Below are 17,146 nucleotides of genomic sequence, written 5' to 3' on the forward strand. Positions count from 1 at the left end.
CACCCCAACTCATGCTACCACCCTACTACTGGGCTTCTCTAAAAGAAAACCATACGTGAAAACGAGAAAACTTTGGTTAGGGGATAACACTGTCCAATACAATTACGCTGGCGTAAAATCCCCAAAGATGAGCATTATGCAAAACAGATGTTTAACATAAAAGGAAAAATACTCTGACAATAGAAATGGTTTTAATAGGAAAATTACAATGCAGTTTTATAAAACCTCAATAAATATGATATAACAAGCATATGACATTAAAGTACAATAAAACAATATCATTTAAATAATAATAATAAACGCAAAATTTGAATTAGTCAACCACACCAAAATGTGCAAATGTGTACTTTTCTGTGTATAAAATTCAATTTTTCCCAAGCACATTTTTGATGATCTAAAATGAGTATTATTTTTATTCCTCACGTCATCATCATAAGGTAATTTTATCTTTTACACTGATATTGATGTTGATTACAGATATTGCTGATCCAAAACTAACACTATATTGGTGGACAAAGTTTAACGCCTGATCTAATTGATAAAATTTGTTTTTTTTTAGATTCAACTAAACAATAAAAGACAATTCCTTTCTCTTGAATTGTACATTCAACATTCCATAAACTCACTTGCACCCTTTTTAACAGACTTTAACAGCTCATGCTCAAATTGTGGTACATAAAGGAAAATGTCTCATGTACTAAGCAATTCACACAATCTTGTCAGAGGAAAGTATAGATATGCCATTTAGAAGAATTCTTGACAATACATGCAGTTACCAGAGTGACAACCTCACCTTCTATCTATGTTTTTATAAAATATAAGTAAATAAAATGTTTTGAAGAAGACACTTAAATGATCTTGGTCCCACATACAATGCCTTCTTCATGAAGTGAAATCTGCCACAGGTATCATCACAGAACTTTGAAAATGCATGGTAACCTGGTGATAAGTACTTTTCACTCTGGAACAGAGGGTCACTGTTTCATCACAGATGCCCGAGACAGGAAAATACCTCATGCCCAACCAGAGGAAATGGCTAAATACAATCTGAGGATCATGTGCATATAACAGTAAAAGAGTAGCAACAGACATAATTTTAACAACTCAAAACAAAAGTGAACTATCTTTCATTATTGTCAGGGTCTTTTCTGCATCTTCAGTAAAAAGTGCCTGATACCTGATAGATGTTGATGAAAATACAGCTTACAAGTGAGGTCCTAAAGCCTGCTTTTAAACATTTGCTGTATCTCGTTCTGCAATATCAACCATGTCAAAAATGCTGATTTGTTGAACATCAGTTGGTGTGCACAAAAAAGTGATTCTTACAATTAACCCAATGCAGCTAACCCTTTTACCAGGCAATAAAACTGAAATGCCCTAAGAATATTGTAAAGGTAACTTACATAGTGTCATATCCTGGTCTGTGAGTAAACTGATGGTTTACAATGACACACACAGAGATAATGCAATATAACATGCAAATGTGTTGTCTATAGAATGTCATATGGGAATGATGAAAGATATGCAGCTTGCTCAATTCATTTGAAAAACTGTAATTCAGGCTGTAAATGCTCCAATCCACATCACAGTTCTAGTCATAGGATGGACTTAATAGGTGTGAGTTTTTTTTTATTGCTGCAGATAGAGTAATCTGCATAATGCCTCTTTGAAAAAAATATGAGTTTACAATCTAATTAGAAAGGAATCAAAAATCCACCAATATAATACTTTCAAGATGTTCAACTTGTCATCAACCTTTACGAGTCACAAATCCATATTTTCTATTTTGCCTATTGATCTGGTGCTTTATGAATTGTCAAAACACCGCTATGATCTTCTGCAGAAAATGATATCACAGAAAATTTTTTTTCTTTCTTGCAAGAACATCTAATCAACTGATCGCAAAGTTTATATTACAAAGTATGTAAAAAAAAAACCAAAAGTAATATCTGAGTGGCAAAGCCATCATATCGTGTTTATGAGGAAGGATAAAAAAAAATATTAAAAGTTGCCAACACCCTAAGTAGGAAGAACTAAGAAACCCCACATCAATACTGACATTAAAGAAATCAATAAAACATTATTTATATGGCTGTTTACAGACAGCTGCATCATATGTTTCAATATGGCACATGATAAAGCATGACAGTTTAGAAATTTTGAAGAACCTTTCAGTAACAAAAGAGTTAAATACAGAAAAAACATATCATTTACTTTTTTAAAATGTCACGTTTTCTTTAAGTAAAACCCATCATTTCTTGTTTTTTTTTTTATGTTGCTCTCTTTAAATTTATATGTGTGTGTGTATATATATCTTCCTAATTATACATTTTTGCTGAAAGGCATATTTTTGAAATGCACATTTCTCCAGCTGCCGTCTAAACTCAAATGTTTCTTGTAAACTGAAGCCAATATGTATAACATATAATCAGACTATCATCTACTCATGTTTAGTGAGCCATCTGCACAATTTTGCATCAAATAGGTTTCACATTTTACCTCCATCCCCCAAAAAAGTTTGAAAAGGCTCGTAATTCTCCTAATTATGGTTTACATTGCACTGGCTAGCAAAGTGCATCACACTATGAGTATGGCCATGTTGGAGTATTTTGTACACACTTAAACTCTGCCAGAAATAAATTTTTACTAAATTCTTTTATATATCTTGTATCTCATGCTTTTTTTTGTAGGGAAGCTTTTAAATTGAATTGTCATATTCAAAGGAAATAACGAATGGCATAGAAAATGAGCTTTACTCATGCATGATGGAGTTGATCTGAACAAGTGTAAGAGACAAAAATAACAGCTTTCCCATTTTCATGCAGCCTGGAGTCAAACAAATCTGGTATCATATTACATAAGGTTTTTAACTTTACCTATAACCATTTCACTCCAATGTTTACTCAGTATGCAACCAAACAGCAGCAGAAATCTCATAAAATATCAGAAAACAGTGAGAAACTCTAGTTTTACTGTTAACTAATTTTCATATGTAAACCAAACAATGTGTTGACATTTTTAACAATGAAATGAAATGCACAAAGCCCTGGCCAATGTCAAAAGAAAGAACATTTTTAAAGTTTCACAAATGTTCACAGTAATCTTAATTATAGTATCTTGCTCTGATGAATACATCTAACAACTTGTCTTTACCAACCACACACACACTATTACACTTCCAACACTCTATTTTTAACACCACAGTAATGTTTCCTTACCTGACATTCAACAACTGAACATCGTAAGTCCTGAGAGGTTTTTTTCATCATTTAATTAAAATTTTCTTTTAGCTGTCATCAAGAAACGAGACTGACCCTGATTTATTACCCTGAAAAATATAGGTAGAACCTTGACTTATCCTTCTTGATAAACAGAGGTAAAATTGGTATTTCTGACCAAATTGGTCTTTATTGACCGACAAAGCAACAATGGCTGTAAAATTTGAATAAATACCAATCATTTGTTTATCATTCACTAACAGGCATTATATAACAATTATTTCACAGAAACTGCTACATAGGATCTCACAACAGAAAAATAGCAAACTCTGTGTCATAATCAACTTTAAATCGCTTACGCCCAAACTTTTCTTACCCGATGGACGCACTGGACATAATATAAAATCTCATGGGGGAGAACATGGTGGTTTTGCCAGAATCATGATGTTAAAAATGAAATTATGTTGTGTGGTTAAAATGAGCGGGCTAGATGAAGCACCTTCACGGGCCAGATGTGGCCAGCGGGTACCCCTGGTTTATACCTTGTATTCAGGAGCTTGGCCGCATAGACATACTGCCTCTTGACATCAACATAGTTGATTTTATATTATTTATGATTGCAGCAGCCTAAATAGAACACACAATGCACCACAACAATGAAAGGATAGTGTTCTCATCCTAGCATGAGAAAATGCAAACTAAATCTTGACACACTGAAATGCCACTTTCAACAGCGCCTGAGTGCTTTGCTGATGATCAATAACTGGACTTACTCTTTTGAAAATTTTCTACTCCAAAAACCTTTTGTTCTACAGAATGACTGACTGCATTCAAAATAGGAAATAACTTCTCTGTAGAGTTACGTACCTTGAGAAGTATTTCTCATATGGTGTCAGGATTAAGTTAATCCTATTTTTTTTTTCCAAGACAGCATGCATGGTGCTACTGGTACATATCTAGGAGAATGCACAAACTGAGAACTTAAAAGTTTGATTCTGTATATCTGGCAAAGAAAACACATTTGATTACTTCAACAACAATAAACTTTTTTACTAGATTATTTGTGTTACTCATGTATTTATTTTGTGTTGATTTTCACCTTGAAAATGCAGTTGATCTTTGCTTTGTAATCAGTATACAGACTGCATAACCCACTGTGCCCTGAGTATTTACTGCATAATTCTGACTGTTATTGCATCAATGGAGAAGTGACCAAAGGTCACATGACGACATGAGTCAATAGCTTAAGCTAGCGTAACAACAAATGTAGAAAAAGTGAGAGGTACATTGAATCAATTATTCTCATCTGCAACAAGTTCACTCAATGCTCAACAGAATGCCCCCTCCCAGCAATCTCCACTATCATCAAATGTCTGCCATTTCATTCTGGACTGATGCTTGAAGAATCCTCCTGTGTAAATAATATATATATATATGATCTTTTAAAATATTTTTCAAGTATTCACGCTACTTACAGTTATGTCTCTAAGAGGAGGAAATAAAAATAATGCTGAACTGAACCAGCATATGTGTAATATCTGGATTGTTCTGGATGCCATAAAATGGAAAGAAAATTTGTCTAAATTATTGGAATAAGCATGAATAAATAGTCTTAAAATGTAACAATAATGTTCAGATTACAATATACGCATCAGTAAAGAACAGAAATTATGTTCCCTGTAGCCTGTAGATTTATACACAGAGGGCAAGAGACACAGCTAAGGGAAACAAAACACAAATAAAGGCCAACAGTGTAAGAGTGAATTAAGAATGTGTCTACGAGTTCATGTGTAGAAACGTTCCATACAACAACTCATATTAGCACCATCTGCTAATCAAATCTACTTCCCTTGCAGCATAAAAGCATCACAATCACCATGAAAGACACAAGGCATTACTAATTTGTCAAACAGGAATGTGCCTGAATGGTCACTGGTACAGGACTGGTAGATCGTTGCCCAAATATCAGCAAATCCAGCCATGTTCAAGCCTAGCCACCTTTGTGTTAGCATTCACCAGTGAGGTTATTAGCAGCAGCTGCACATTTTATATTGAGAAGAAAATATAATGTAGCCTTTTAAAGGAGTGACTGCAGCACAATATTCTGTGAGAAAGATCTTCACTTTATGCTCATATTCTGCCCAATTTTCTATAGAGATAGGTAAAAGTACATCAGCGACCAAGAAACACAAAATCTCACACTTCCCTAGCGAGTCAGCAGGAGGACGTGAGTAGTCACTAAAGACCTAACAGCTGTTTACAGAGTTTAGGAACATCTGTCTAATGAAATTTTTGGGAAGACTGGTGATTTGACTATTATGTCCATTCACATAAATGTCTTTCCTAGGCTCCTTAGCAAAAACATCAGGATCTTCTTGTACACAACAGATAGTTACAAGAAATTAGGAAAAAGACCATTGTGTACTTTTGGTCGTGCAGCACAGAAGTGGAAAAGTTTATAAACCACTATAATATGCTGTCTGTCCTTCTTGTTTGTCTGTTGGAATAAGATGACTTTCATCGGTCACTGGTGGATCTGGTATTACTACTGCTTTATTTTGCCTCCATCTTCTCACAAAACTGATTGTTGCAATGGTGCCGAACACCACAAATACTGAAAAAAATAATGTGTTTCCAAATACTAGTTTGATTCCTAAAGTAAAAGTTATTGTAGTATGATAAATTAATAAATTTCAAAAGGCATCCTAAGCAAGAGAAATCAGCAAACAAAATGATGGAATAACCTGTTCTATGGTCATACCTTTAGCTGTGTTGCAGTTCAAATGTAAGAAATGAGGCAGTTCTAGACCTTAACATATGCAAAGGAGAAAACACTAAAATCTATGAGTAAAATAAAATTTATACTATACTGGATTTTTTTGAACTCTTCAGTTATAATGTTCAAAGGTGTAATGTTAAATGCAGATATGAAACTTGTCATGTTTACACATGATTTTGACACAAAACATCTGCCAGCAGGGAGATGTATTACTGTAAAGATCATGTATCTTTAGTATTTCATCATTTAATGACTCAACACTCTCTGTTTCATTATTCATTCCTTTTCTCCCAACCCTAATGAACTTTTCATCATTTAATTTTTCCTACATATTAATTACATCAACAGTTAAAGACACATGCTATCAAATAATGAATTTCACTGTATGAACATAATCAATGTTTTAAATAAATCTGCATTACAGAATTTATCATTCATAACTGCTAAAAACCATTTTAAAAACAAACCTCCAGCTAAGCCACATATTAATGCAATCAATTCTGCTGTTGGGACACATGATGCAGACTCTGAATCAATCTGGTAGAATGGGGCCGAACACTGCTGAGGAGCTGTTGAGCCGGCAGGACAGTAACTGTTGGCCACGCATGGCAGGGGACTGTTGTCTGTTTGCTACATATATATCCATTAAGAAAGGTTTATATTTGATGAAACCCAAAGGGTAGGCTACATATGTCTTAAACATGCATCACCACAATGCTCTGATACTGTAAGCTGATTTTCTTTTTCCCTGCCTAATTTTTCCTCATCTTATAAATGCACAGACATTTGTAAGCACACTAAATAAACCTTCCAAATAGGAGAAGTGGATAGCCTAGTGGTTAAAGCACTGATATCTGAGGCTTCAGGCACATGCATGCACACGTGCACACACACAAACACACTACCCAGTTTGATCCTCAAGTAGTGCAGCTTACTTCCCCCAGACTCTGGGAGAGAAGATGGGCACCACCTTTATAAAACAGTTGGTCACTAGGAAGTGGGAAGTTAAGGATTATGCTTATCTCAGGCCCTATTTTTTTCTGAGTGGTGTATCTTCTTTCCCTTGGTGCCTTTCCTTCCCTAGTCCTCTAAAACTTTGTGTGTCTTATTTAACAGATGGGTTAACTGAGTGCACTGCAATACAACAGATGGGTTAACAGAGAGAAAAGGCTTGCACTAGCTGGGTATCAAACTAACTTGTGTGCATATCTCTGTGTCCCATTCAACAGCTGGGTTAACAGATGGAAGTGCACTGCACTACAACAAATGGGTTAACCAACTGAAGTGCATTCAGTATAACTACTTGGGTATCAAACTGACTTTGTGTATACCTCAGTCCTTAAATGTTGGTGCTCTAACCAGTCACCTATCTGCTTCTCTTATTTCACAATGACAGCTAGTGTATATTTTTCCATTCTGACTATGCCATTGCTAAAGTTAAGACCAAACTGTTCATCTTTGGGATGACAAAGTCCTTCATAATGACAACCATTTCAATGCAAGCCTTCAAGATGAAGTTATGCTTCTTTTCTACATCTTTATGAAATTACAACATGTTCCAGTATTTATTTCATTGCTTCTCTTACACAAAGAGCAAACGAGAAAGTGCTAAGGTCAGAGAACTCACTGGACAGTAGAAGTTTTTGGGACACTGTATACACTCTATGGCTCCTTCAGAAGTAAAATACCAACCAGGAGGACAAGACTGACATAAGAATGGACCTTGATCTTTCTTGAAGTCCCCTGTTACAATGAACAACAGAAACCATATTAAAGTAAAACTCTGGTAATTAAAACAAAACCAATAATAATAATAACAATAATCATCATCACCACCACGATCAATATATGTTTCTTGAAGAAGTGTGTTTGAAGAGGAATTTTGAAAGACTCTGTTGTCTGCTGATGGCATATCATATGTGGGAGGGTGTTTCAACAACCTGATGCTGAATGAGTAAACAGCATTCACCAAGGGTTTTCGACCTGATTGTGGAAACCGAAAAGAGACGAATAAATATCTGCAGAAGACCAGAGATAACTGCTTAGAGTGTAGCAAGCTAGAAGGTCAGAGTAGTAAAAGAGACCAGCACCTGCCAGAACCCGGAGCAAAGTGTAACAAGTTGATATTCTATACAAGCTTGGAGAGAAACCGGTGAAAAACAAGGAAAATTGGTTTTGCATTTCCTTTGAATGCTTGGAGTATGCAAGTTGTACTGCAGAACTTTGGAGCTTGTTGGGATACAGAGAACAGCCAGACAAGAGAGGTTTACAGCAATCTGGTCTTGATAAAATAAAGGCACAGATGAAGATGTAGGTAGTCCAAATGAAAAGATACTGACAGATACTGTGGAGTATTTAATATGCAGTTCTGCAGATGTTAAAACAAACTTGTCTAAAGATATATATCAGACATTGCAGTAAAACCAAGGTACCTGGTTGAAGAAGAAAATGTCAAATCTGTCAAATCTACTCTTATGGATGCCAAGACTGAATCAGTTTGAGTTTGCTTACAATGGTCTAAGACTTAATTCTGAAGATACATAATTCTTAATTCTGAAAAGCAGTGCATACCATCTGAGGTGGGACAGAAGTATACAAATATGAACAGTTTATTTTGTTAAGCCTTTGGGCCCATTCAAAAAGACTGGAATACAACGTATTACAGGAAAAAAATATATAAATATAATACACATTATAATCAAAACTGAGTAATTGATTGGTCACATGAATATTTATTGTGGGTCATCTAAAGACAGTACAAGGTACCTGGGACACAGTAAGTACAGTTGACAGCGCCTGCATGCTGTGCCTCCATTCCAGCAGGACACCCGATGCAGGTAGTGCATCCATCATTTCTGTAAAAATAAGCTTTTTTAAGCTACACATATCCCACAGTCAACTGTAAAGGCAGTCAGGGCCCAGGAGTACAGTCATGAAAACTGGATCCTGTCACCTAACAATCAGCTAAAATGCTTATAAAATATTGGTAGTTAAGTAGACTTCTAGGGGATAGCATCTATAAATGCAACTGTGCACGTAGCCCATCATGGGTTAAACAACTTTCTGCTTCAAAAAAGGGTAATTTATGTAGTCCACAGAATCACAGATAGGTTTCATCTTGTTCTTGTCATCATCAAGGTAAGCATATTTTAATGACCAATTTACAAACACTTGTGTGTGTGATATGTACATGTTTGAAGATGCATGACAGAGTACATTTGGGCATGTGTATACACGTGCATCCATAAATGTAAGTGTATGGATATATATTTATATATATGCAGGTGTGTAAGATCCAGGTGAATTTTTTTTTATAAAAGCAGGTGGAAGTACTATAAATATGTGAGAATGAAAAATGCATACTCACTCACAATATGTGCCGACATCGCACGGCAAACACTGATACTGGCCATACTTATCCTGGTAGGTTCCTTTCTTACATATCTTACACTCTGTAGCATTCTCTGTATCTGAATAGTTACCTGAATGTATAAAGCAGTCATAAGTAGTTACCTTAGTAGTTACCTAAGCATGTGAAGCAGTATAGGTAAAATGTGTTCCACACTCTCCTTTTCTTTCTCTTTTTTCCTCATACACAAACCTATATTGTTATCAAATACATTGCCTCATGTGGCTTAGCATCTGAGAACACTTGAAACATACACATTATCCATTAAATGGCTGGTGCAACTCACCTGGTGCACATTGGGAGCAGAGCTCAAGGGAGGTGAAAGGCTTGTAAAAACCCTTTACACAACCTGTGCAGTTCTTTGAGCCCTCAGTCCTGAAGATGATGACTATCTTTTAGCAACAAATCTATCAGTTGTTCATAGTTACATATTAAGTCCACAAAAACAAACATTTATTACAGGCAGGAAAGTATTCTTAAGGTATAAACACCTACTTTGCTTCAAAACCTGCTTCACAGGGATGGCAGCCCGTTTCTCCTGTCCGATTTTGAAATGATCCTGTAATGAAAGGTACTAACTCATATCTGTTTGAACGTTATTGTTTGCCCCATGATTATCATTATAAATTTACTCCTATGAAACATTGCTATGCTGCATCTTTTTCCAACAAAAACTGTGATAGTTTTTTTAAATTTGTTATATCTGCCTGAAACTTATTTTTTAACAACACCCAGAGTGAAAAATGAAATACATGAAATTGCACTTTCATACTATCTTTTGCCAGGTCTAACACATGCACCTATAATTGTCTCTCTTCTTCCTAAGTCTAATCATCCAGAACAAACATAAAGAATTTATGTTTATAAAAGATAGGTGATATGGGAAGTGCACATAGAGAAGGGGATAAGTACAGACAACAAGGAAAATGAAAAAACAGACTTCCAGCTTTATTAAAGATTTCTGAATATTATTTAATAAACCAAAGACTTTTTCAAATTAAATACATAAAGCACAAAATTACTTTGAAAAAAAAATACAAGCCTGAAATAAACTATAGACAAATATATTAGGAATGACAATCCATAGTTGATGGTGCTAATTCACCACTCTTTTTATCACAATTACTCACATAGTTTATGTATGTGTTATATGTCAGGGCAAAAATAACTCTGTGTGTGTATGTAAGAGGGAATTCTTAAAATTTTAAAAACCTTATAAAAAGACTCACCAACTGTACAGTTGATACAAAATGAGGCACCCGTTGTGTTGGCAAAAGAACCAGGTTTACAAAGTTCACACTGCTTACAGCCCATTTCACTGAAAATTAAATATTGATATGAGAAAGTAACAAAAACTATAGTCTATTAATTTTTATACACAAAACAATGAACTAAAAAAATTTAGAGCAGAAATCTGCTATGTTTTTTTCTTGATATATAATTTAAATGTCATAAGAAAACCATTTCAATTCTGCACAATCAAGAATCCTGTTGGCATCGTATAAGATGACTCTCTGCACAAAAATCCCTCCAAACTGCAGTGTCAAATGATAGTTTTAATTTTTTGTTTTCTCTTGCAAGTCAGATATATTCTTTTCTCTCTTTGTTACCACCCAGATGGGATAGATTATGAATCAGCAACACAGAACTTTTTCTGGATTTGGCTTCAGAATCCTACATAATGAGTTAATAGACCTTGGGAACTTTACATCAGGTATAAAAGGCAAAAATTTCCAAAACATGCAAAGGTTAATTTAGTGTGCAACTTGGTTAAACTACCTCAAAACCACTGAATGTGGGTTATTAACAAGTCACTAAATTTCCATTGATTGAAAGAGTCAAAATTTGTCATATCTCTTTGCTGTTGTTTACTGTTGAAATTGCTTGTCCCAACAAAGTTTGTAACCTGCTCCTTAGGCAAAAACAACACATATTTACCTACAATGCTGTCCATAATCACATGGATTGCAAGAAGTTTGTCCAGTCATGTTTTGAAAATATCCAGACTGACAAGAAAAACACATATGAGTACCCATGTCAGGTGCAAATGTACCTGCAGCAAATGCAATACAAGAGAGCATTAGGAAAATGTAATACACTTGATGACAGCTACAACCTGCTATTTATATGAACAGTATCATCCCATTTACATGAACAGTATCATTCTATTCTGCAAAGGCATCATCTTTTTTTTTGAAGTCTTCATAAGAAAAACAGAAATGAAAAGCAAAAGATGATGGAGTGTTATTTAATGCATGCTTGGATCGAGTTTTTATTGCAAAATTTCAATTTTTTAAATTTGCTGCTGAATTATTCATAGCAGTTGCTATTTTTTAGGTTTGTTCTATTGTAATGTCAAGATGGACTTTTCAGAGGCAGAAGCAAATGTAGGATGTGTGTAAGCGAATGTGTCCCTGAGTTATATGAAGTTTTCAGGAGGGAATAATGATTAAATGTGTTCTTTCTAGATCTATCTTCAAACTAGTGAAAATATGATTTAAATAAACAAAAACACAAACACACACACACACACAAAATGTTTAAAAAAGTCACTGAATTAGATCTGATTAAAATTAGACAATAAATTAGATGAACTAAAATTGTAAACCATCAACTAGACAGGATACATGAAAATGTTAAAAAAGAATAATTTCTATTAGTCTAAGGATTAAGAGGGCAGAAATGACTGGTTACTTACCTTCTGTACACTCACTGCAGTTTTCACACATAAAGTTGCTGCACACATTAACACAGGAATATATAATACTACTGCAACTAAGAGAGAAATTGCAATTGCTGTTGTATCATCTTTTACTATATGGCTATGTGACCTTGCTGGAGGGGCAAATTTTGCATTCACATCCATTACCGCATGCATACAACAATTGTTTTATTCCATGAAGGTATTTTGTCAATTACTCAATGAATGCACAGTACACACTTGTCTCTGGTTAAAAACAGAAGTGGTAGTCCCTTTGATAGCCACTCTATTGCCTTTATCGAGACCTGTGAATGTGAAGGGATGGGTGGAAAAGATCACTGTTTTGTTGTAACTGCAGTATTTCCGCCAGATTCTATACAGGAACCAAAAGCAGTGTTATAGGGCTCTCCTAATCAAGGGAGACGAACCAGTGAGAAGAAGAGGCACAAAATTGAAAATTCTAGATAATGCCAAAAAGTCACTAATAGGAACAATAATCCAGGCTGTAATGCTTTATCAATCCATACAGCTGAATGAAAAGCAAAAACTTTTGAAAGAATGCATTTCTTCAGAAGTCTAGTCATAACTGATTTGATAAAAGTTACGGGTCCTTTCAACATGTGCGCTCTATGTGTTACAGTTAGCTTTCTTGAGTGGTCTCCTCTACAACATGATGCTGTATGCAAAATTTTACGCCGGTACACTTCAAAGCAGTTAAGGCTGAAGTAATAGATATGATCCTATTAAAGTCCTGCAAGTTCTATATCAGCACGTTGTAGATATGGAAAAGATACTGTTAGTTAATTGATTTAGTAAGACTGGAGTAGATTACATTTTCAGGCTCACCCAGTTCTTGAAAATCCCATTGCCCACCCAAAATATTAGTGCCTGATTGATCAGGGAAAGTTAAATAATAAAGGCTGGGATCTTTATATTTAATTATCAAGCTAAAACAAACAGACCAGTTAAAAGTCAGGGTCTGTACAAATACTAACTCATATGATTTGTTTCCCATTTCCCACTACAAAAACCCCCTTTCCTCTTTTTCCTCAATACATTACAAAGCAAGAATCCCAGCTAAAGTAAACAAAGGCATGATAAGTGATAAGTGCATGCAGAAACATACTTGCAATGAAATCCAGGTTCACATAAGGTGCAGTTGTGTGACCCTTCCTCATAAGCAAAAGAACCAGGTTGACATGGTAAACATTTAGTTGACTGAGGCTCACTCTGGTGATATCCTTTATTACACAGGAAGCAAAAAGCTTGACCAGTGTTGTTCTGGAAGCTACCTGGCTCACAAGCATCACAAAAAACTTGACCTGTTAAGTTCTGGTAGAAGCCAAGACCACATTGCTCACATTTTATGGCTGCTGACTTGTTGGAATAATGTCCTAGAACAAAGCATAGCAAGGACCATTAAAATGAATGGAAGACATTTCTTGGTAAAGACCACATTTTGTTGAAAAAGATGCACATCACATCAACACAATCTTTTACTTTTTTCCTGAAACACATACACAGTTTAATAATAAACTTAAGTGGTGCTCAATAATGGCTCGGTTATTTACCCCCCCCCCTCTCAAAATGTGATAATAAAGATAATAAAAAACAGCATAACAAGACTCTGTATTATCTAAACAACCAAGTGCATAATATCAGTCAAAAGCATGATGGAACAAGTGTGTCTTCAATCACCGATTTACTAGTATTTAATACCTAGACTTTCCCTCCCCTTATAAAACTTCACACTTGAAGTGCTGTGAGCTCTCTGACGGTTGCACATTTTTGAAGTCTGTTGCCACCCTTTAAGTCAGTAGACGAAAATACTAAACTCAGCCTTGCCATTATCCTTTTCGAAAGAGCAGTAGAGTCCAGCCTTCTCCTGTTCCCTCAGATACCATTCTCCCCTCTCCCTTGGCAAGTACAAGGAGACTCTCACACTGTCAGGGTATTGGCTTACACTGTCGTTAGAATACACATGCACTTACCTTGCTCACATTCTTTGCAAAATGGAAGACCAGAGACATCAGCATATGTCCCAGGTTTGCACTCTTCACATTCAGCACTGCCATTCTGCCCACTGAAGTGAAAGCATTTTATTTATAAATAGGTGAATGTGCCTGCACTCTATATATGTTTTAATAATTACTTCGTTGTAAGCCATTATTATTGTTCATTGTAAAAAACACTACTGTGATCCTTTTACATGCCAGGTGGACCCTAGAAAATTGTTAGTCACTTAACAAAAAACACTGTTCAGCTCATGACAAGATGTCACTGACTTCCCATAATCTAGAATCTACTCCAGATAAGGTGTGGTAATACAAACAATATCAACACACTTTGTAGATGTGCCTTGATCACAGCTGATGCACTGTGATTGTCCACTATTTGGCTGCTTCTCTCCAGCAGGGCAGCTGGTGCAGTTGTGTTTTGTCAGGCACTGGCCTTGTCCACTGCAGCATCCACAGTCAAAAGTGCCTGATAAAAATTGCTTTATGAAAGTTTTATTTCACATCAGGAAATGTTAAAATAAAAATAGAAATACATAATAAGTAGACAAAATTGTGCACAATGTGCTTGCATTAGTGTCCAGATCTTTTAGTATTAAATTAGTATTATACAGTGAAATTAAACAAATATTACAATCAAAGGTTGTCTTTTGTGTTCTTTGGTTACTGAAGTAAATTCTTTTTTAAAAGTTTTGCTAATTGAAAGGGTGACATTTGTACAGTCTCTTTATGAAATACATGTCTTACTGTTGTCTGAAAATGTTCCATTTTCACAAGCTGAACAGTTTTCATAGACAGTTCCATTGCAATCCGCATTATACCAAAGAACTTCAGATGTAGAAAAGGCAGAGTTATTGGTCACAACTACCACACAAAGATCTGTAATCATAAAATAAAACTTCATTGAAATCATAAAATAAAAATGGATTTTATTCTCACTACTGTAATACAATCAGGTGAAACTAATTTCTGTTCCTTCCGAATTTACTAGTAAACTGACAATCATGCCTTTGTTAGTGTAGAGCATTGAATACTGAGTATGCGGTGACAGACTACATATTATTATAATAATATTATATACAAAATATTACTAACCTTAACCCTAACCCTAACTCTCTGGCCACTTTACTGAAGTATGCGGTGGACAGACTACAGGAACGTCAGGACAGCTTTTTAATTCGCATGCTGAGTATGCCTTTTAAACAACTATCTCTGTATACTCGGTATGGTGCGAACCGGGTGAAACTGAAAATTTTGTAGTTTAAAAATTAAATACGATATGACTGTTAAAAGTGACAAAGACACATTCAAATGCGATGTTGTCAATGTAATGCTAACACTACCTCTTGCTACACTCTATGACTTTAAGTTTTACTCAAGACGTTTTGTTGTTTTGCATATCATCATTCAACCACATGATTCGTAAAACTGATTGATTTCTCTGCGTGTTTCTGATCGTCTCCTTGCTTCTCTCTGAGAGACGACCAGAGTATGAATCATGATGTGACAACAATTTTTGTAGTCTGTCAACTCTTTCGTTTTCCGGCTATTCAGTGTTGTTACTATTACACTATTTATTTGATGCAGTGCATTCGGGTTCTCAGCGATATATTTCAACAAATAAAGAAAGTTTTAGATCAATGCCCCACACAAACTGTAGCAATCCACGATAGCAAACGTCTAATAACGAAAATAAATGAAACCCCAGGAACACATTTCCATTGAGAGAAACTGAAGGCAATGCTGTACTCACAAATAACAAAACAAGAAATCGCCACAATTTTCATTTTTACGCTGCGGCATCACACGTCTACATCACCTCGCCGTAATCAGAAAACTGAAAAAACAAAACACTGCTGATAGTCCCTCGAGTCCTCGCCATCTTCTCGTCATATGACCACGACACTGGTTGCTTCCCTTAGATCCGCGTGATGCACAGCTGTGCGTTTTTTCTGTTTTTTTGTTGGTTTTTTTTTCGTCTTCTTCTTTACCATTTATATCCCTGGGGTACATGCCTCTATTTTTGTGTGAGTAAAGGAAACTTCACATTGTCCACCATTTTCCTCGCTTTTGTAACATAATTAGGCGAGTTTTTTTTTTATATAATTTATTAGTCGCTCTTTGACCCCACAGCAGAAAAAGGGAGACAAACGCTTTTAACAGGGTTCCCAGGTCCTTGCAAGGTCCTTTTAAGTCCTTTTATATTGAATTTTCGCCGAAAGGCCTTTTAAGTCCTTTTATTTGCAATGCGGTCCTTTCAAATTCTCACACAGGTCCTTACATTTTCTCTGTGACCCTTTTAAGTCCTTTTATCGATAAAATATTACCACAAATTTATTTCCGGAGTGACTTTGGCGCAAAATACCGACGATTTTTCGCCGCATGTTTGGTCTACACATCTGTACAACACTAGTTGCCCTTCCGTATTCGCAAAAACCACTTTTTTCAAAAGGTCTTTAGAAACTTACTCTTTCTTGAACTTTGATCTTCTAGTACTACTGTGCATAGCTCTATTTCTCTCTCTCTTCCCGTTAGAGTGTGTGTGCGAGAGAGAGACACGTGAACTGACTTTTGTATTACACCAAAGAATGGCTTTCAGGTTTTGCAATTATTATTACTTAGATTTCTAGAAAACTTGGAACATTAACGGTGTATGTTATTAGCACGCTAACGACACTTTTTAAGTTATCTAATCTAAATATGGCATACAGGCATCAAAATTAACTCTTTGATTATTTATTACTAGAAATACATGTATTTGAGAACATAGAGAAGACCACAGATTCATAAATAATACATCTTTCCGACCACACAAGAGAAAAACTTAAGCATTGATGACTGCCACTTAGGTCCTTACGAATGCATGAAAGGTCCTTTTAAGGTCCTTTTTTGGCACCATCCCTGATCCCTGGGAACCCTGTTTTAAGGTCAGCTGGTGCATTTAAAGCCGTGTGTGTAATTATATTTACGACAAAGATAGCATTTATTATCTTTGATTACGGTTTAATTAGCAGTGACAGGAGG

The 17,146-nt window shown here is 35.5% G+C and overlaps 1 protein-coding gene across 2 annotated transcripts; it reads right to left on the reverse strand.

The window, feature by feature from the left end:
- Positions 1-174: 174 nt before the first annotated feature.
- Positions 175-16,043, reverse strand: LOC112565390 (proprotein convertase subtilisin/kexin type 5-like). 2 transcript variants are annotated; one of them, XM_025240823.1, is made up of 15 exons: positions 15,876-16,043; positions 14,870-15,001; positions 14,453-14,591; positions 14,099-14,190; positions 13,234-13,501; positions 12,105-12,142; positions 11,345-11,459; positions 10,636-10,724; positions 9,902-9,965; positions 9,693-9,781; positions 9,365-9,479; positions 8,764-8,852; positions 7,625-7,740; positions 6,465-6,627; positions 175-3,328 (listed from the first exon to the last, which is right to left on the reverse strand). In XM_025240823.1, the coding sequence occupies exons 1-15, from the start codon at positions 15,907-15,909 to the stop codon at positions 3,324-3,326; spliced, it is 1,548 nt and encodes a 515-aa protein (XP_025096608.1). In that variant the 5' UTR covers positions 15,910-16,043; the 3' UTR covers positions 175-3,323. The 2 variants fall into 2 exon arrangements, with proteins under 2 accessions (XP_025096608.1, XP_025096607.1); XM_025240822.1 differs by having other exon boundaries at positions 175-5,832.
- Positions 16,044-17,146: the final 1,103 nt, after the last annotated feature.

This window comes from Pomacea canaliculata, linkage group LG5 (assembly GCF_003073045.1).
Source record: "Pomacea canaliculata isolate SZHN2017 linkage group LG5, ASM307304v1, whole genome shotgun sequence".
Taxonomy (NCBI): Eukaryota; Metazoa; Mollusca; class Gastropoda; order Architaenioglossa; family Ampullariidae; genus Pomacea; species Pomacea canaliculata.